A 21,392-nucleotide genomic window follows, 5' to 3' on the forward strand; every position below is an offset into this window, starting at 1 on the left:
GTTTACGTACACACTTGATCTGATCTTGTTATTCTCCTGCTAAAAACCTCCGGTGACCTTGAGGATGAACCTGATCTTTAGCATGGCCCTGTGTGGCTGGACTCCAGGCTGCCTCGCCAGCTTCCATTGTGCCTGGTTTACAGGCCCAGTGAGGAGGCCAAACCCAGCTTCCCAACGTGTGCCCTTTCTCTCCTGGTCACCTTCTCAACTTAGCGGGCAACTCTGACCTTGTTGCTCTTGACATTGCTCAGTCATCCTTCAGGCCTCAGATGAACTGTCTCTTCCCCAGGGAAGCCTAACATCCAGGCTTAGGCCAGCCTTTTTCTTGCTCTCATTGCACCTTGAAATGCTGAAGTTGCCCCCTGAGACAGGTCGTGGAGTAACCCACAAACATCTTCTCAATAATTTAAAACAATTTTTAAAAATATTTTATTTATTTTTAGAGGAGAAGTGAAGTAGAAAGAGAGGGAGAAAAATGTCAATATGTGGTTGCCTCTTGTGCGCCTCCTACTGGGGATCTGGCCAGCAGCCCAGGCATGTACCCTGACTGGGAATCGAACCAGTAACCCTTTGGTTTGCAGGCCAGTGTACAATCCCCTGAGCCACACCAGCCAGTATGACCACAGTAACTTAACATATATGAAGTTGAATGCTTTTATATTTGGGCATATATCTTCTGATGTGTCCTTATCACTTCTTTTTCTCCTGGGTAGTTGGCTTTACTCATTTATCATTATCTGATTCCTTTGCAATGCTCTGTATAATTGAAATTAATTTATTATTTGTAGTTTATTTACCTTCTGTTTGCTCTGCTATATAGTAAGCCCTTTGTGGGTGGTATTCCCAGCCCAGTGCCTGGCGCACATGGTAGGATATTCAACAATTAAATCCTGACCCTCTGGTATGAGACCTAAAGGTTAGTAGACAGTCACAGCGTTTGCTGAATTGAATGTTTGTAAACCCTGCGTTGTCTTCCCACGACCATGGTTGCCACTTCTGACCTTGGGTCCACGCATCTCTGCTGGTTTTGCCATTTCCAGATTATAAAAGCTGTCAACTTTTTATTATGTATTTGCGATATCATCTTATTTTACATTTCATACTTCTGTCCCCTTAAGTTACATATGAAATGTTTGAATACGTATAACTTTTAGAGAGGTCTGTAGATGTTTCTCTCTTTACAAGAATGGAGCACCTTTGCAGAGCTGAGCCCCCCACACATAAATACTGCTTTTTTTTTTTTTTAAGATTTTATTTATTTATTTTTTTAGAGAGAGAGAGAGAGAGAAACATCAATGTATGGTTGCTGGGGGTCATGGCCTGCAACCCAGGCATGTGCCCTGACTGGGAATTGAACCTGCAATGCTTTGGTTCGCAGCCCGCGCTCAGTCCACTGAGCTATGCCAGCCAGGGCTTATAAATACTGTTTTATCACTTAACTGATGTAGAGAAAAACATCTGTGCCATCTAAAGTTCTTTCTCACAATTTTCATGGACTCCCCTGGATACCAAGTGAGGGCCACTAAAAACAGGGGCCCATATCTTCACATCCCAGTCCAGGAACTTCTGGAAGCAGCCTGACTGTCCAGGCGTCCAGCCTCGGCCCCTGTGCCGGCAGGAGCTGTGTGTGGCAGAGCCGGGGGAGGTGGCCCCTCGCCTCTGTGCTGCCGGGCGCCCAATCGGTGGTCAGGCTGGGCCAGTGCAAGAGGACAAAGAGCCGTTTTGCTTTTCGGGGGTGGGGGTGGAGACAGTTGGTGATTTTTGTTCCCACAGAAATCACAGTGTGGAGAGATGGTCATAGCTGAGGGAGCCTATCGGTTGCAAGTAGAGTTGCTGTGTAGTGAGTGAGCTTTAAGCAGAGAGCTCCCTGCTTCATCACAGCCAAGAGGGGAGGAGGCGTGCCGCCTGTGGGAGTGGGCGCTGGGAGCAGGGAGCAGGGCTTTGGCAGAGTGCTTTTGGAGGATGCTTTATACTTGATAAAGATTGTGCCACTTACTGCATTACCATTGAATCTCACAGCTTGTGTTATTTGGAAAAGATGATCCAATAGTTAGTTACCAACGAGGTGAAGTACTGTGACAGGAATGGTAACTTTCAAAAAGCATATTCAATATCAAATGTGAATTTATATTTACTTTTCTTTTCAGCCATCAATTTTTATTTCTAGTTTCTTGTATTTTGGGGTGTTTTGCCTTTTAATTGCTTGCCAAAAAAGTTTTACTTTAATACTTTTCATCACAGAGACAAATTTGTTTCAGTAGAGAAACCACCCACTGACAGTTAAGGGGAACTAGTAGTGGCTTTTTTATCTAGTATTATCTAGCAATATTTGGAGTTTTCTGGCAGAAGCTCCTTGTGCTGAATAGACTGATGTGAGAAAGATCAACCTTGGCCCTGAGGACCCAACAGGGTGGAAACAGACCAAATGGTTAACAGCGCTGTCCCGGGGGAGGAATTCGAATGGGGCGGAAGTGACTTTTTGGTTTTGTAACGATAACTATGTATTTTTTTTATAAATAAAAATTTAATCATCACTACCACCTCAGGCTGAACTAGGATGGCTACTTTAAAAAAAAATAAGAGGACATAAGTGGTGGTGAAGACGTGGAGAAAAAGGAACCCTTGGGCAGCTTCTGCAGAAAAGAGAATGGCAGCTCCTCCAAAAATTGAAGGTAGAATTACCGTATGACCCAGTGTGAGCAGAAAGCCCGGCTCTTCCCCCTTACAGAATGCACCTCGACTTCCCGTGTGGGGCCTTTCCACGCCACACAGGTCCGCAGTTCTCTGTGGGAACCAGCCGAGTGTCCTGTGATGTACCTCAGCTCCGACACTAACCAGAGCAGGCGCAGATGCCGCAGATCAAGGGCTCAGCCCCACAAGACCGTCCTCTCCCACTTTGGGTGCCATTTGCAATTCCCGGTCGTCACCCGTGCTTTCGGTTGACGGACCCTTTCGGGTTCAATAACACATTGGGGTGTCTCACAGAACTCAAAGTTTATGTACTGTTGCTGGTTTATTATAGAGGAGAATTTTTTAAAGGATGTAAGTTAACAGCCAGATGAAGAGATGCACAGGGCAAGCAAGGTGTGGTGGGGGAAGGGCTTGGCGCTTCCACATCCTCTCTGGGCATGCCACCCTCCCAGCGCCTGCCCGTGTTCCCGGATTCAGAAGCCGTTCAAATCCTGGGGATGTTCACGGAGGCTTCATTGTGTAGCCAACGATTGGTTAAACTACTGGCCACTGGTGATTGACCTCAGTCTCCAGCCCCTCTCCCTGCATGGCAGGGGAGGATGGGGCTGAAAGTTCCAGTTTCTAATCACATGGTTGCTTCCCTTGGCAACCTGCCCCCATCATGAGGCTATTCAGAAGCCCTGGGCCCCCTCATCTTGTTAGTGTGCAAAAAATGACAGAGATTTCAAGGGCTTTTAAGGAGCTTTGTGCCAGGAAATGGGATCAGAGACCAAATATATATATTTATTATGTTTACCCCCCAAAATTGGACACAGGGCCTTGAGGAGATACTTGTATGCCTGTGTTAATAGCAGCATTGTTCACTGTAGCCCGAAGGTGGACGCAGCCCACGCATGCATGGAGGGCTGAATGGATAAGCCAAATGCACAGTGTAGAGTATTACATAGCCTGACAGAAGAAGGGGATTCTGACATATGCTGCTGTGTCGATGATGAAAGGGGAGGGTATTGTCCCAAGTGAAATAAGCCAGGCACAAAAAGAGAAATACGGTGTGATTCCACTTACAAGCGTCACCTGAAGCAGTCACGGCCACAGACTCTGGAGAAGGGCAGCTGTCTGGTGCTGGGGGCGGGAAGGGAAAGGGGAGTTGTTAATGCTAATGGGCACAGCGTTTTAGTTTTACCAGGTGGAGAATTCTGGAGCTTGGTTTCCCAGCGCTGCTGAACTGTACAGTTAAAATGGTTAAGATCATAAGTTGTATGATGTGTACTTGATCACAATTTCAGAATTTCAAAAACAGCTAGAACACATTAGGAAGTAGAGACGGAGGCATGGTTTCGGCTGGGGGGTGACCTGATCTGTCCCGCTGTCTTTCAGGCCTGGCGTCTCCCTGACCATGCAGGCGTTCTCCGAAGAGGAGAGGAGGCAGTGGCTGGAAGCTCTGGGCGGAAAAGAAGCCGTAAGAATCATCAGTGCTCGAATTTTATCTCTACCCCTTTAGAGTTGTGTTCATTGTTTACAGTACTTAAAAAAATATAGTGCCTGCTGGAACTGGTGCTCGAATTACTCTCGGAAGCCTTTCCGTACTCTAGTAAGTTGGCTTGAGCTATCAGCAGTGCATGCAAGACTGGTGCATCGTTAGTTTTTATTTTCGCTCTTTCATGACGTTGCCACCCAGACTTGCCTTGCTTGAGGAAGTCACCTGAGGTCTCCATTTCTTGTTTCCTACCTCGCAGTGCTCTGGGAGATAAACACAGTAAAGACTTGCAATTCGTTTTGATCTTGGTGGAGGGGGAACAGGAAATATGAGGCAGGGCAGCAGTACTAGAAGTGACTGCTGTAGTTATGTTGCTCGATTTAGCAGCTTATGGGTTAGCCTAATGGAATACTAGATGCGGTGCTGTGCAGCCTTAGTGAATGGGCGTCTGTATTCATAACCGTTTGAGGAATAAATTAAAGTCAGGGCTGTAGACCCAGTGGCACAGAAATGTAGCCTGTGTACCCCGTATCCAAGCACTGCTTTCATTTTCCTGGATGGCTGGCCTTTGGGAGTTGAGAACTGGGAAGGTCATGTGTTGAATTGGGGACTCCGTGAGGAAAAGTACAGAACACACCATAGAGCCAATTTAAACAAACTCTGCTTAAAGTGTTGCAATTCTGATCATTCGCCAGCGCAGGTACCAGGTGGGCCCTCTGGAAAGCCTTCACCACCCTGGCAGGTTTTAAAGAAGGGAAAGGGCGTAGTTTGCAAAGTGGAAGAGGCGTCATATACAGTAAGCAGAGAGGGGTGTCAGGAGAGCTGATGAAACAGACAGTGCTACCTGGCGCTACGGGGAGCCTATCCATCTGGGAGAGCAGAGCAGGTGGGGAGGCTAGGGCGCTGGGCTGAGTGCCTGTGGTGATCTCAATGTGCTGTTTCAAAAATGAAAACCCAGATTATAAATTTCAGAAGCAGGTCCCACAGAGGGAATGTACCACCCACATGGGAAAAAGTAGTCATCAGATTTCTGTCTCATTTTATTATATTTACCAGCATTTAGCCTCCATAGTTTTATTTCTGTCTGTATATTCTTAATTTGTCTTTGCAATTTATCTGGAAGTCGAGAGCACTTACAACAGTAATAGTTACCGAGATCCAGAACCATGGTTATGTTAATCCTGTGCTAAAAACCCTGCACTGACTAGGGCTCCTCCCCTCAGAGAACAAAGAAGTGCTTTGGATAGCGGTTTGCATAGAAAAAGGTCACATGACTAAGTTCCTGAGAAACAAATCTGTCACCAAATGCAATCTAACCTTGAAGACATGAGTAGCCCCTTGTGTAAAGAGCCAAGTAATTTGAGACATACAAATAATGGTAATTCTGCAGAAAGAAAACAGTCCTGCACCATGTGTATGCTCCACCTGTATACAACGAGGTCTGTCCAGAAGGTACCCAGCCATGCAATATGAAAAATGGAGGCATTTATTGAAGAAGATACAAGATATGAGAAACATTGTACATAGGACAGTGACGCCTATTTCCTTCAAAGGAGGCACCTTGGGACCTCACACAGTTTTCCTAGTTGCCATCAGCTGCCCTGTTGTATTTTCCTGAATTTCATCAACAATCTGAAATTCTTCCCTTTCAAAGGTGACTTTAGTTTTGGGAAAAACCAGAAGTCTCAGGGCACCAAATCTGGACAGTAGAGGGGCTGAGTCACCTGGGTGATTTGATGTTTCACCAAAAACTCTGCATGAGACGTGATGCATGAGTAGGTGTGTTGTTGTGATGAAGCTGCCAATCACCAGTTGCCCATGGCTGTGAACTTATGAACCATCCAGATGGTTTCCATGGAGGAATGTTCAGACTTAATGAAATATTTAATGTAGATTTGTTGCTGTACTCACTTAATGATTGTGAATGTGGCAGCCACACAGTACACATGCTCACTCAATGGTGTCTATCACGCCCACTGACTAGTACAGTGAAGTCTTCATTGTTCATGCATGTGCATTCCAGTCCACTCTCCTTGGCTGCCAGGTTACATCAATGTTGCACAAACCATTCTCATTATATTAACAATGGCTGGACCTTTTCCCAGCAGACCTCGTCGTATACTATGGTGGTCCCATAGTTATAATGGAAAAAGGTGAAAAATTCCTTTTGTCTATTGTAGCCTTTGTAATGTATTATGTGTTTGTGCAGATGCCTTTGTAAACAAACCTGCCAGTAGTAGTAAAGTGCAGCACTACTTACAATTAGTCTAGTAGGCTGCATTATCTAGGTTTATGTTAGCATAGTGACGATTGCCTAGCAGTGCATTTCTCAGAACGTATTCCTGTTAAGTGGCACATAACTGTATTCAGCTATATATTTTTATGATGATAGTTAAGGTACGGTGTATTTTTTGCAGGTACTATATATGCCTTGCAAGTAATAGGGAGGCCCTAGAATTCTTAGAAGCAGACCGTGATGATCACCTTTCTATTCCAGATGTAGTTATTTAAATTATATTAAATTTCACATTAATAATTATTATTAATAAATATTAAATATTAATTTAATTAATATAGGAATAACAAAAGAGATGACTGGAGTCATCTCTTAAGTAAACACCAGATTTTGGAAATAGTGCTGAAAAAAATGAGTTTTGTCTTGCCAACTAAAATGTATTTTATATTTGCATGAAGTTTCATTAAGTTTCTTAAGAATTGTGGTTTCTTCATGTGATTTTTGCTCCCTCGGTGAGAGACAGAGTAGACGGTCCTCACCATAGAGCATGCCACAGCACTTCACCAGTATCGGTGTGAGTTCTGCATGGTCCTGAGTGTGCCTACTAGGATCACTTTATTAACTTGTTAAAAATGTCGTCTCCCCTGTTTTCTCTCTTACTAGCTGCTCCATAGTTTTAACCGCGCCATCGTCCCAAGACCAGAAGGAAGTAAGTGCTAATTTATAAACCTGTTTGTCTCCCTTTTCCACGAGTGTCTTTGTTTCATTACTGGTGTCGGCATGGTGCTGGTTGCTCACCTGTGCACCTCCGAGCTAACCTCCGAGTTTATGTGTCTTCTAGAGGTCTTGTCCAGTGGCGTCCTGTTCGGATTTTCCCGGACTATTGTGATCCTCATTTGATCCCATCTTTGCACATTGGGGAAAATAAAGTCTTTGTGTACAACTATTTCCTCCACAAAACCCGAAATATGTTCTCTGTAATTCAGTTTGATATATATTCTTATAGTCATAAATGAACATCTGAGAGTTTCAGGTGTGCATTTGTCAACTTCCTAAGTTATAAGTTCCTGTGGGTTGGAGCTGTTTATCAGGTTCCCTGTTTGTAACCCTTTCCCCACTCCGCCCCCCCCCCCCACACCCAATTCCTTAGAGTCTCTGAGTCCGGCTATACAAGTGATACATCATCGCACCTGAGAGAGTAACAGTGGGAACACATAGTCACGTATTCAGGCATGATGAGTTTCACATGCCTTGTATAAACTAGAGGAAAATGAAGTATTGTGTGGCTCTGTAGTGTGGATTTTTACTGAGATAAACCAAAAATATCAGATTTTCTAGAGTCTTTATGAATTTACTTTGGTATCTTTGGAGAAATTAGGAGTACATTTATCACATGTCCACAGTTTGGAAACGTTGTTATTTGCACACAATTTCAGAATCAGGATGTGCATGTTACTTGAGCCAGTGCTTAAATAAAAGGCATCTCTAGCCTGGCGCTGGAAATGGACAGTGCATCACAGGAGGTTGTAAATGTACGGGAGCATTTTCTTAACCTCATTCTGTCCCTGCCTTCTTCTCCCCTCCCTTCTTCTCCCTTCCCTTCTTCTCCCCTCCCCTCCCCTCCCCTCCCCTCCCCTCCCTCTTCTCTCCCTCCCTTCCTCTTTCTCTTCCCTCTTTACCTCCTTTCCCCTTTTCTCTCTTTTCTCCTTCTCTTTCCTTTCTTTATTTAAAGAAGTAGATATTATTATTTCTTAAATTTTATTTATTTTTAGAGAGAGGGGAAGAGAAGGAGAAAGAGAGGGAGAGGAATATCAGTGTGTGGTTGCTTCTCATGTGCTCCATACTGGGGACCTGGCCCCGCAACCCAGGCATGTGCCCTGACTGGGAATCAAACTGGCGACCCTTTAGTTCGCAGCCGGCACTCAATCCACTGAGCTACACCAGCCAGGGCTCTTTCCTTTCTTATATTTCATAGAGATGGAAACATGCCTTAAAAAAAGTTTTGCCAAGCAGAAAGAAACACTTGCATTTTATACAAGGTTGTGAATTGTAGATCCCTGAACAGCAAACCACTGACCGATTTTCCTCATTAAAGTTCTCTTCGAGCTGTGCATTAAACCTACAAAGTTTATATTCGTGGATTGTCCATGCTGCCCCCGCTGAGAGCCACGAGTTAGTGTCACTGTGGCCATTTCTAAACACAGACTAACGTGTTTGCTTCCCGTTTTATTTCAAACAGGAATTGTCTTTTGTTAGCATGCTCAAGTATGCTAGCTAATCCATAGGGAAGAGTCTGTGTCAGAAAAATAATACAGTTGGATGTTCATAAAAGTCTTCTCTGCTACATGAATCATCTGTTTTAAATTCATCACGAATATAATAAAATATTAAATGCTTAGAGCATGGTATAAGATATGAAATTCTTTTCGAAGCTCATGACCCAAATAATATTTTTGAAAAGTGTTTCCTAAATATTTTCCCCTAGGTTTTAAAAAACAGTATGTGTCATTTCTCCAACTGTCAAGTAATTTTAAAACCTTCACTTGTATATAATTTTTTTTTTTAAACTGAGCTCTTATTGGAACTTTGGCAAAGTATGTCTTGACTATTTCTAGAAAGCTTCCCCTAAAGATTTTTATCACTTCACTTCCACTGTTTAATGTAAGTTATATTTATCAGTATAAAATTATTTTAAATTATACATTTATTTATAAATTATTGATATTGGTAGTAGAGGTCTTAATATTCCAGGAAACACTGCTCTAAATATATGGAATTTTCATTTGCATTATTTAGAAAGAGATACATGGCTTTTAGCTTCCTTTTTTTAAATAGGAACATAAATCAATTGAATTTAAACAGTTTTTCCTGTTTTTGTAAGGAAGAGAAGCACAACTAATTAATCATGCCCTTAATATTTTATAACTTTCTTTTAGGTGCACAGTTGGATAAGATGGGATTCACCATTATCAGAAAGTGCATCAGTGCCGTTGAATCTCGAGGTAACGTGGTTGTCTGGGTTATTTTGCTCGTGAAAGGCGATAGGTACGTGACATCTACGGGTCATTGAAGTTGCTTCCTGCACTGGGCGAGCGTGGACAGCGAAATACATTAACAGAAGTGCACACGTGTATCGTGTGTGTCAGAGAGGCGGCTTGTTTGTTTACTATGAGAGGGTGGGGTTTTCTTTTTTATGTACGTGTTCCTCCCCTGCACCGCAACATGGAGCTGGTGTGACATGGGAATCCGTGGAAGAACCAGCAGTATAGACCTGCCAGCCTGAGTCACTTTTTGTACGTGCACTGTTAAGATATTTCCATCTTCCATCTTTATGTGGGCCTCCATTTAAGAAGTAATCTTCACTGATGTCTAAGTTACATGTAAAAAAGTTTGTTGATTTTAACAGTACACATTGATGAGTTTTGACAAATGTAGACAGTTGTGGAACTACTACTGCAATTGTAGATTCTGTCTCTCCTCAAAATTACTTCGTGCCTCTTGGCAGTCAACCCCTATTCTCTCCTTGGCCCTTACAACCACAGACCTGCTTTTTGTCATTCTAGTTCTACCTTTTTAATTTTTTTTTTGCGTTTATATGAATGGAATCATGCAGTAGATAGTGTTTTGAGCGTGGCTTCTTTATTTAGCATAATGCTTTTGAAATTCATCTGGCTGAGTGTGTCCTTAGCTCATCTTCTTTTTGTTCCTAGGTGGTCTAATGAAAAGACCACCTAGTTCATATGGCTGGATGGAACTTGTTTATCCATCCACCTGTTGATAGACATTTGGGTTGCTTCCATTTTAAATTTAAGGGAAGCTGATCCTTTCCCCGACCTCTGGGGCTGGAAAGAAAACGCTCGCAGGTGTTTTCCATACAGTCCCTAAGGGGAAGTAGGGCTCCGGCACTTTGCAGACACCCCAGCGGATGCTCGAGAAACTAAGTATTGAGCCCTGCCAACAGGCTTTCTTGGAGGCTGAAGTTCTTGTTAAGAGACCAAGAGAAGTAGGGATACATCGAACACTTAACTCACTTTCAGACACGTATGTCCTAGTCCTACTTTGGATACTTAGAGGAAGCATTGCATTCAGGTTTTCTGTGAAAACCAAGCAAGGTCTGTGTCACGGAACAAGCCAGGCCCGCCGCTGGGGAAATGGGAGTGCTGTGTCTGAGCCCTTGCGTGATTTGGGGATTTGCCCGTCCCTGACAGAGACCCAGGCGACCGAAAGCCTTTCCTCCCAGCTCTCACAGGGGCAGTTCAGGCTGTGACCGTTTCCTTCATCGCAGCCTGCACTGAAGTCCAGCTGGCCAATGCCTTCATTTTCCTAGTGCTTCGAGAACTTCCAAACTTTAGAAAAGCGTTGTGATTTTCATACCTCTCATTGTCTTATTCTTGTTTCTGTTTTTTTCCCTGAGCCTCTTAAGAACCTTAATTTTAATTGTATTCCTTGCATGCTTATTATTTTGGTAAATTAAATTCTTTCCCCAAAAGTAACATTTTATATGTACTTGCTTTTTCCTGAGCAGATGGAAATCTATCTAGATTTTTTTTCTGATTGATACGTTAACATAGATGACTGTGTCATGTGAATTGAGGAGGAGTTGTCAGGTTTAAGTTTCAAAGTGGTGCAATTTTGGATAGCTCCTGAAATGCCTATTTTGGGTGCTCCTAAGACAGGCATTTTGGAAAGATTCTTAACCTCTCAGACCCTTAATTTCTAGAAGAATACAACTAGGAATTTCATTCATACTGTCTACCTCCACGCATGTTTGTGAGGATAAAAGAGCAAGTTTTTGTACATGGTAGACATTTCATTAAATGTATTGATGACCTGTCTTCATCCTTCCCCTGAACTCTTTTAATTGTGAAATGTCCATGTTCCTTCTGTAACAGTTATATTGCATGGTGGTATTAATTATGTTTCACGTGTTTATCTTATTTCTGGAACATTACTCTCTCCTTGGAGTGCAGAAAGTATCCCAGTTTTTCCTTGCCTCTCTTCATTTCTAAGCACAGCCAGTGTCTTGCACGTACCGTCAGCACTCTGGAAACAATGGCTTTTTGCTCGAGTGTTCCGAGATTTGATTAAAATGCCACATTAGCAATATTACGTGTTCCAGTAGTGTGTAAAATTATTGGAAGAATTTATTTTTTTTTAGTGGCTGGACTCAGTACTTTGAAATAACATGTAGGATTGGTTTTTACCGCTTCATCGGTTTGTCAGCATCTTTCTGAATTCTGGGTAATATTTCAGACCTCAATAGAAAGATGTATCACGTACCACGTGGAAGAGTCTTCTGGTTTTAGATCTTGGAGACTCAGTACGTGATTTTCTTAAGTAAATAACTCCCCTTCCTAAAAGGAACCATCTCCCCTACCCAGTCCATTGTCTTTTTTTGGAACTGCATGGCACTTAGCTTTTCAGGTGCATGCATTGTAAAATTGTAAAATGTGCAAACAGCAAGTAAGCCTCTTTTGCTTAAAAACTTCTTTGGTTGCTATTTTTTAAACATTCACCGTGATTTAAAACTAAATTTGCATGCCACTTTTTGTTTATGACGTTCCCCTTAAAAAATCTTCCATATGTGAATAATTCAGATATTCACTTTAATTTCTAGAGTGTGGCCTTAAAATGTTGGTCTAGGCCAGCTGTCGGTGATCAGATTCTGCCTTGTAACAAGCTGTGAACTCATGGGCTAGAAGTAGGAGCCACCTCTCAGATGTGACAGTCTTAGGTTTGTCACATCTGAAAATGAATTTCTCCTTCTTTGAAAAGTAAAGTTTTCAGGTTTTTAGAAAATCTTTCTGAAGTTGGGTTGAGGATTATTTTTCTGCTTCCAGAGTATTTCTGGAATTGTATGGGGTCTCAAAATGGGCCTGGAAGAAGATCATAATGTAGTCTTAATATTAACCTTGGTGGGCGGGAAGACGCCCGAAGTGAACTTGCAGTATATTTTGCCCTGATTGCACATTAATCTTAAATTGCCAAGGGCAGATGACGTGCAAAATGAAGAAAACAAAGAACAGCTGTCTCCTGGAAATTTACCGCCAGTAAATGAGAGTTTTTCACTCACTGTCTCTTTTTAATCATAGTGTAATGGGTGTGAAATGAGTGTGGGTGGAATCAGAGGACAGTTGCACGTAGGAGGGAGCTGAAGAGTCTTGTGGTGTCTGCAAAAATGCAAATGCAAACCTGAAATACTAAATCCTGGCCAGTCAGGATGGATTATTCGTTTTCTCAATTAGTCATCTTATTTGCTTTAGGAACAAGTAAGCTTCCAAAGCTGTTAGCTTCCAGACGGATGGCTGAGTAAGATTAATAGGAACGGCCTTGCTACAGAGTGGGCACGCTAGGTTCGAGGTGTTTGGTTCAGATTCTGATGAGGTCCCTGGCATTTCATCATGAGGCACTCTTAGCGAGGGGTGAAGAGCATGAGCTCAAAAACCAGTTGCATTGGGAAGACTTGTTAGCTCTGCAACCAAGTTACTGTAGTTACTCCACCTCTCTGTGTCTTGCTTTTATCGTGTGTAATAGGGGCTAATGGGAGTGTCTCCTTCGGCAGGGTGGGTAAGGATGCTGGTGGCATGGGCACATGCTGAGTGCTCAGTAAGTGTGAGTTGCTCATTGAGAGAGACGTCTATGAAGTGAGGCCAGTTGTAGCTAAGTAGTGCCGTAGTGTTTCAAGACCTGGGAGCACTGAGAAACTTTTAGTTTTCTTAAGAAAGAGTAATTTACATAGGGAAATAAATCATGGGAATGTACCGTATCTAGTAACTTCATGTGGTTCTTGTAACAAGCAGCTGAATTTTAACTGGTTTGGCCTTCAGCCTTCTGTTCTTCAGCATCCTGGAGACACTTGAGCAGGAACATGACTCAGGGACGGTGAAGGAAGGGGAGAGGCTTGGCAGGAAGACTATGGCTTTCAGATGAGCTCAAGCCATCCAAAAAAGAGATCCTCCAAGATTACCTAAAATTGTTTTAGTCCCTGATGCCACAGCTGCTCTGAAGTGGAGGGCAGATGGCGGATGGCAGATGGCAGCAGGGAGACTCCATCAGGCCTCTTCCAACGTTCTGAGCTCTGGCGAGAAGGGATGGAAGGAGCCTTGCAAAATGCAACAGCCAACTTTGGCCTTGACGTTGAGTCCCTTTAGTGGTTTATGTAAGTAGAGTTTCGTAACGACTTACACTTAAGCTATGTGAGTGATGAGTTTGAAAATAAAATGTACCTTTATTTAGCTGTCCTCTCCATTCTAGCGTACTTTAATAGTTACCTATACCTGGACATGCACATGTTAAATGGGATTTAGTCAACACTTTTTTTTGGATGTTTCCTACAGGAAAGGTATTGGAGGAGAAAATGGGGAAGATACAATTTCTTTTCTTAAAGGTTAGCTTCAGTCTAGTTTCAAGACAGTGAAGGCCCTGGGATTTTATACTCCGTTTATGTGAACAAATTATTCACATCACTTTGAGGATACTGGTAGAAGATACAAGACTCCTGGACTAGAGAAGAAGGACAGCTTATTACTCTCAATAGACAGAGTATTATATTTTGTGTTGGTGCCTTGTGCCCTGGTTCTCTAGGTCCCTGCAGAGGGCGTCAGATGATACTTACACAGATAGTAGGTTGCACTGCAGGAGAAAAACTCTGAGTTTGGGAAACTGGACTCTTTTATAATGGCGGGCAAGGGTGTCTGCTCTTGCTGTAGCTGGAGACACCACCTCTGTCTTCCACAGTTGCGCGCAAACTTGCTCTCTGCTCCAGGGCGAGATGCTGGGGTAGATGGTGTTCACCCGCTCTGGGGTGTTGCTGGCAGAGGTGCGTGGGTGGGTTCAACGTGAGAAGAGGCTCTGTGAGCCACCGAAGCCACTGTGGCGGGTCCCAGGTGCTGAGCTGCACTTGGTCCTGTGGGCAGTGGGAAGGCCTGACAGGTGTGAGCGACAGGCTTGAGCAGGAGTGTGTTCACATCTCTGACGGGAAGTGGAGTGGATGGCGGCACAGTGGATGGTTGGGTTTTAGAAATAATCCAGAGAAGAGATGGTAGGGGCTTACACTAAGGCATTGACAATGGAAAAAAGAGATGGCTAGGAAGAGAGACTCGGCAGAAGAACAGACTCCGGCCACCTGTTGGACGGAGGAGGTAAGGGAAAAGTAAAAAGCAAAAAGTAACTTAAGCTTTCCAGCCAAGGAAGGTGAAGACACCTTGAGCCAAGGTGCAGACGGCAAGAGGAGCAGCAGTTTTGGGAGGAATATAGGCTGGTTTTGGATGGCCTGAATTCTAGGCACCTGTGGCATGTCTGTAGGAAGTAGAATGATGGCAACAGGAAAGATGAGGGGTATTGTTTTCAGAGAGGTGACGTTCTGAGTGTCAGTCATTTGGGTAGATGGTGAGGTAAGAAGGTAACAGGGCAAAGGGCGGAATCTTCGGGGATCTCTGCACGTAGGGAACCAGAGGAAGAAGAATAGTGAAGGACTCTGTGATCCGTGGCTGTGAAAGCAAGAAGCTAGAAAGTAGCCAGGTCGCACAGGTCGTACTTCTTGACGCGTCGTTCCCACAGGAACCCCGTGAGACAGTGGCACTTCTCTGCTTTATGTGGGCAGCTGCAGAGGCACGATTTGACTTGTATATGTCTTGGAGCTAGAAGGTGGCAGACTGAAACTCAAACTGAGACCGAACTTTCCATGCCTGTGCTTTGAACCACAGTGAGCACGACGAGGTGGAGCCTCTGCAGGCTGATCTTCTGAGCATGTTGATGATGAACAAAAAAGCAAAGAGGAGACACGCTTTCAGAGAACAGGGGTGATCTGAAACTGTAGACAGTGGGGGAGGGGGGTGGGGAGGGGAGATGTAAGGATGTCTGAAGTGCTCGTCCAGCTGTGGGCTGAAGCCGTCGATTCCTTCTTTCTGTTCCAGCTCCGTCATGGCCTTTGCAGGGGCACCACCACCCCGGGGGAGGTTTGCCCCCTTGGCTGAGACTCTCTGCAGGGCTGTGGGGTCTCCTAGTGGCATCACAACACTGTGGAATCTTCATCGGACAGTATTTTAAATCCCAGTAGGCAGCATTTTATGTTTTCCCGTGTATTTTATGTACTCTAGCTCCCAGGTCCTCTAAAACTCAGTAGGTGGTTGAGCAGCTATGAGGGGAGACCCCCAAAACCCTGGAGTTTATTTATAAAAAATTATATATTCTTACATGTTTAAACTTCAGTCGCCATCAAAGTACTCTTCATTTGATGTAGTGGCATCTATTGGGATGTTTTTTCCACTGCTCAAAACAGGTTTTGAACTCGTCCATTTTGATGCCTTTTAGTGCTTCTGCCTTTTTTTGTTTCACCTCTTTCACACTGGCAAAACGTTTCCCTTCGAGGACTTTTTCCATTGAGGAAACAAAAGCCACTTGGGTTAAGATCAGGGGACAGGGGAGGTGGGGCACAGGGGCCATGCTGTTGTTGGCCAAAAACTGCCGAGTACTCAGTGGGGTGTGGGCAAGTGCACTTGTAACTCACCCGTCATGAAACAGGCAAACGTGAAAGAGTTTTCCAAAACAAAACAAAACAAAACAAAAACCCCAAACACTCACTGAAAGCCAAATGCAGCCTCTCACAGCAACGCCAGCTGGTGCACTGATACAGATGGGTTCCTAGAACACTCACCTAGTGGGGGAAGCCTGTACTACAAGGGGCCTGCCCACCAGAAGATCATTCCAGGTTTTTTGGGTCCCCGCACACATATCTTACTTATTACGCTTTAAGTGCCCGTGTGAGTCTGAGGTTCAGAGCAAGGTCAGGGTGACTGCCCAGAGGCTGTGAGGCAGGCTTTCTTGAAGGCTCGCTTGTGAGGAGAGGCGGAAGGTCACACCGAATGAGTCGTAGTGAGAGCCCCTGTTAGATCCTGGGGCAGCAAGACATCTGGCAACTGGGAGAGCTTTGGGACCTCAGGTGTTACAGGGAAAGCAGGAACTCCTTGGTGTTCTGCAGCTCCCCTCCAGCCCCGGTCTAGGCAGCCTGCCCACTGGCTTGGGCGGTTGCACGGGGAATAGCAACACGTCCAGGGGTTGTCTGACAGGAAGCAGAACTGCCTTCTCTTGTGGTGGCTAGAACCTGGAAAGGAGGCCAGCCCCACCGAGTACTGGGGATGTGTAGTTCGTTCTGACCCAGCTACAGAGGCAGAAGCTAGTAAACAAAACACTGCATTTGCACTTGAATTGGAGGTGAGGCTGAGAGTCAAGTCTAGATGTGCCTGCCCAGACCTGAAGTTATCAGTACTTCCAGAAATACTGGGTCGGACCTGGACTTGGGTAGTTGCCGTTTGCCTTTGTGATACTTCTCCCGCAGGCTGGACGGGAAGCAGCGGAGGAGGGAGATACGATGCGGGGCACTGCCGCCCTCAGGTGCCCAGCAGTGGGAGTCCTGAACCCAGCCTCCAGCCGGCTTGGGTGTGGGAGGAGGGTGCGTGAGTGAGAGCCCAAGCCTGTTCCTCGCAGGGCCTGCGGGGGGAGCCGTTCCTCAGGGCACAGGAGGGGATTTACGTGAGGAGGGGCTGTGGAGGCAGAGCTGAAAGTGAAAGCAGCTCTTTCCTCGGGAAGATGCAGATTCGTTCCCCACGGACAGCAGCTCTCTGTAACTCTTCTCTCAGCTGCCCAGTAATTATGGGCCAGGGGAGGAATTCCGCGTGTTACTGGTGAACGGGAATTCTGTGTTTTCCGTGAGTCATTCACATTGGATGAACACCGGCTGTGTTCCCAGCACGTGCTTTGTTTTATGGACGTGGGCCGTGGCCTGTGTGCCTCGGTTAGGATGACTTGCTATTCACTGTGCCTAGTCATGTTGGGATGTGGAATTTTAGGTCCAGTGAAAGTTGTGAATGAGCGTTTGGTATGTGAGGCTCATGGAGATGCTTTGCAGACGTCATCTCTGCTTTTCACAACAAGCCTGACGTCCTCAGCCTCATTGACCAGGGAAAGAAGCTGGGCGGGGGTGGGGGGGGTGGGGGGGGCGGGGACACGGACTGAGGAACTCACGGATGGGGTCAGGTTGGAAGTTTCCAGGCTGCCCTTAACCTCGACCTGTAACAACTTATACCTTACAAACTTAACAAGTTTGTGTTTCCAGGATGTATATATAAAATTTAATGACAGGCCCAGCATCTACAACGTTTAAAATGTTACTGTCATTTTGAACTTCTTAATCTCTGTACACTGTGATCTTCTAAACACTCCCAGTGCTTAGAAATCACCTCCTGCTTTGCTTTTTGTTGTATTGGGTGCATTGTATGTGCTAAAAATAAGGTATGCCTCTTCCAAAGTTTTAGGATTCTGTAATTCGAGAAATACAATGTCTTAAATTTATGATGTTGAAAGTTACATCCCTCTGATGAAATGGAGGAATCGTTCTTGATTGTGTCGGCTCACATTTAAAATAATTTAATATAAAGACACATTTTCGATGGACCCTTAAAATCTTATGAATTGCCCAGTGTTTTGGAAGGATGTCTGTGTATGGACCAGTGTTATTTTGTTTGCTTTTTTATGTAACTCAGCACAGTGGGTAGCCTGGGACATGCTTGCCATTCTGAAACAGACATTTAAACATGGTGTTTGTTGAAGAATAGTCATAGGAACATGTAAGTAACACATTTGGGACATTTTTATCATTCACCCTGTGACCTGGAACAATGTTCACGAGCCTCATCATTGCTTTTCTCTGAGTCACCTTGATAGCGTCTCATTCTTCACCTTTTTGTTTGGTGTTTTTCTCACATCACTGGTGTTTTCCCAATTATTTTACTTACAGTGCATTTTTTTCCTTTTATTTTCAAGAATCTGTCAAGACTGGCTAATTGTTATAGCTATATATATATATATATATATATATATATAAAATTATAAAACACATTTACAATTAATACAGTTTTACACATATATGAATATTAATCAGGTTCACTCATTCCATAGCTCACAGGCGGTGTGTCTTTGCAGTGCTGGTGGGATGTGTGAACCTGTGTTTCTATTTATGTGTGCACGTGTGTGTGTATATGCACGTGTGCCTCATTAACAGTGGCATGTGGCAGACTTTTGATGTGAAGCTCCTGTGAAGGCGAACTTGAACATTAATGACCTTTCACCCCTGCTGTCAACATGCACGAGTGCAAACAAGTGATTTCTTCCCTCCCCACGTATCGATCACTGACCTCCTGCTGTGACAAGTGCTCTGCTTGTTACTAGATGAGAATGGAATAAACGTTAATTTATAGACCCAGGGAAGTTGATCATTTATTTCTTTAAAATCACAGGCCTGTTAAACTTTTAAAAGTAACTGTGTGTCTTTTACCATCGAAAGTGTTTATGTTCCACTTTGAGCCTTACCCCTTCGTATTGTTACATCTGTGTTTTTTGCTTACAAACTTTTCTGTCTCCATTTTCTTTCCATATCCCTTCACTAATCAGGTATCAACTTATTATTCATTTATTCCATTCATTCCCTAGTTTATTCCCTCCACTGGTTAGATGTGTACCAAGCGCTGAGGACTGTGCAGGGTCTTGAGAACGCTGAGCTGTCAGGTACAGAGTCTATTCCTAAAACTATAAAGAAAAGCGAAAGAAAGACTTTGTGGCTCAGTTGGTTCCAAGTTGCTTTCTCCTTTGGCTTTTAATTCTCTTTCTGATTTTACCCGTGTCTTCAGTACGTGACACACAGTGAGCACTCACCAATTCCTAAGAAGTTAACAGGAAATTACATGTCATGTAATTTTTAGCCCATTATCTCCTCAATTATTTCCAGTTTTGCCTGCCTTTCTTGTGTGTACGTTTTAGTTACGTCTTCTCTCCCCTGCCGCTTTTAACTGCCGCTATGTCGTCTTCTTGCCACATCTGCCTGCCAGCCTTTGCCTCCACCTCTGTTGTTTAACCGGATTTCTCAACCCCGTTACGTTTTGTTTGCTTCTTGCATCGAATTCTTCATTGTCTCAGATCGCCTCATTTCCTCTTGTGCTCTGCAGCCCAGCTGCGAGGGCCTCTGGGAGCCGACGAGATTCTGTAGTCCTGCTCAGGTGCTCTCTGGAGCCAGAGAGGCACTGGCGCCATTCGGGTTCTGACAGGGAAACAGGTGGGCAGAGATGATGCCGAAACCTGGCTGGGTCCTACCTCTTGACCCACCACAGGGAGACCCGCGCTGTGTGAGATGGGGGGAGGCAGGTGGGAGGAAGGAAGACGTTCGGTCTCATTGTATTTACTTTGCCCGGGACAGCTGTCCTCACCTGCTCGTCACTGTACAGGAGAGCACTTTTCCTTTCTTTTCCTGCGGATCAGAACCAATCTCATTTATTAAAAGCAAAGAAAAAAAGATATTTTGACCTGTAAACACTTTGATCGGATGTCAGACATTTGTTAAAACTTACAAAGTGTTGTAGTAATGATGTCAGTCATTGGGTGTTGATGTCCTGAAAATGTGAATAACGTGGATATCTTCACTTCAGGTTTTCATTTGCTAACTGTAATGCCTCTTTTGGCCCAAGTCCAATCTGTGTCTGTAGTTCTAAATTACTTTCAAGCCAAAGCAGCTTCCCCACGCCTGTTCTGCACCCAACAGTTCTGTGCAGGGTGCCATGAGAGCTGCTAAAAACAAACCACCAGAAAGCAAGGTCGACCTCATGTCTTTCCAGGTGATACATTTGTGTGCATTCAGGGAGAGAACGCAGAACACAGGCCCGCAGTTCTTCACCGGAAAATTCTGTGGTCAGATGTGTTTTAGAATTTAGGTATTCTTTTAAATTTGGAAAGGAAATAGGGGAGATACACACACACACACAATGGTAGGTAACGTCCCCGCATAGGTGTGGTGTGGCAATTACTTTTTACATGGTAAAACGTGAATATTCACACTCAGTGGGGAAAATAAACATGTAAGCTGGTGTCAGGTCACGCACTCAGATTCCTGATTTGGGGAATTGTGCGTAAGAGATTGTGGGTTAGTTTTAAAATGTAATTAGGTGTTAAAAGGAATTCATTATGAGGCACATTCAGAATAAGGGATTATCACTGTGGTGTCAGAAAGATGAGGTTTTTATGTGGTTTTGGAGGTCTGGGGGGAACGTCAGTTTTGCTCACTGTTGAATCTTGGGCGGCCAGACCAGCGCCTGCCACGTATTTGATGACTAAATGTTTGACAGATGAGTAACCTGTGAGGAAAAGGGGAAGAGCATCCCTCTGCCAGCTGAGACTTGCCCCTGAACGTAGCGATGGAGGAGGGGGAGGGAATGCTTTCGGTTGTTGTGGGCGAGTCCCGGGTCTGCCCTCATGAAGGCAAATGCTCTGCAGTAAGTGTGGGTAGGTGAGGTGGGGGCCATGATCGGTGGTTGTTGGTTCATGCCTTACGTATTTGGCTGACTTTGGACTTGATTGGAGGGCTTCCTCTTAAATGGAGATAGGAGAGACCCTAGGCCATCAGAGTGGTTTGAAATATAAAGAAAAGGTTGGGAAGAAAGATGATGTTTAGGATGGATTATGGACGTGCGTGTTTCCTGCAGGGTGCCCTCATAAATGTGTGTGCATCAAATGTAAGACCGTTGAAGCAGCAGTGATTACTCGGAGTTCAAAGAAAATGCAGACATTGACCTTCTTGAAATTTAGAAAGTGACAGGGAAGAAATCAAAGATGACTTCAAAATACTAATACCTGGTGATTAGAAATAGTGATCCCTTTGGCCAGAAGAGGGAACTTGGAAAGAAGCTGGAGAGAATATGTTGAACCCACTGATAGGACTCGGCCTCTTGAGTGGTTCCTTTCTTCAGATGTCTTTATCTCATATCTTTTGTGTGATGTGTGTATCTGTAGATATAAAGTATATTCTAGTTTTCTTCGTCCAGAGCCTCTAAGAACAGTGTCACAAAAATCGTAAACAATTTGAGTGCATGTATTTTACATGTTATTTTCTAGCTGCTTTGGTACCAGGTTTATTTCATCTTAAGAAATAAAAGCTTTGTTGAGTAG

At 44.3% G+C, this 21,392-nt stretch overlaps 1 protein-coding gene across 2 annotated transcripts in view; it reads left to right on the forward strand.

Annotated features, from left to right (window-relative positions):
• ARHGAP10 (Rho GTPase activating protein 10) overlaps positions 1 to 21,392 on the forward strand; it is a 234,932-nt gene that overhangs the window by 117,337 nt on the left and 96,203 nt on the right. For both annotated transcript variants that reach the window (XM_036031869.1, XM_036031868.1), the window contains 3 exons: positions 4,069 to 4,150; positions 7,068 to 7,113; positions 9,341 to 9,406. In XM_036031869.1, coding sequence (XP_035887762.1) covers positions 4,069 to 4,150; positions 7,068 to 7,113; positions 9,341 to 9,406 — 194 coding nt within the window. The remainder of the gene's footprint in view (positions 1 to 4,068; positions 4,151 to 7,067; positions 7,114 to 9,340; positions 9,407 to 21,392) is intronic.

This window comes from Phyllostomus discolor, chromosome 8, assembly GCF_004126475.2.
Source record: "Phyllostomus discolor isolate MPI-MPIP mPhyDis1 chromosome 8, mPhyDis1.pri.v3, whole genome shotgun sequence".
NCBI lineage: Eukaryota > Metazoa > Chordata > Mammalia > Chiroptera > Phyllostomidae > Phyllostomus > Phyllostomus discolor.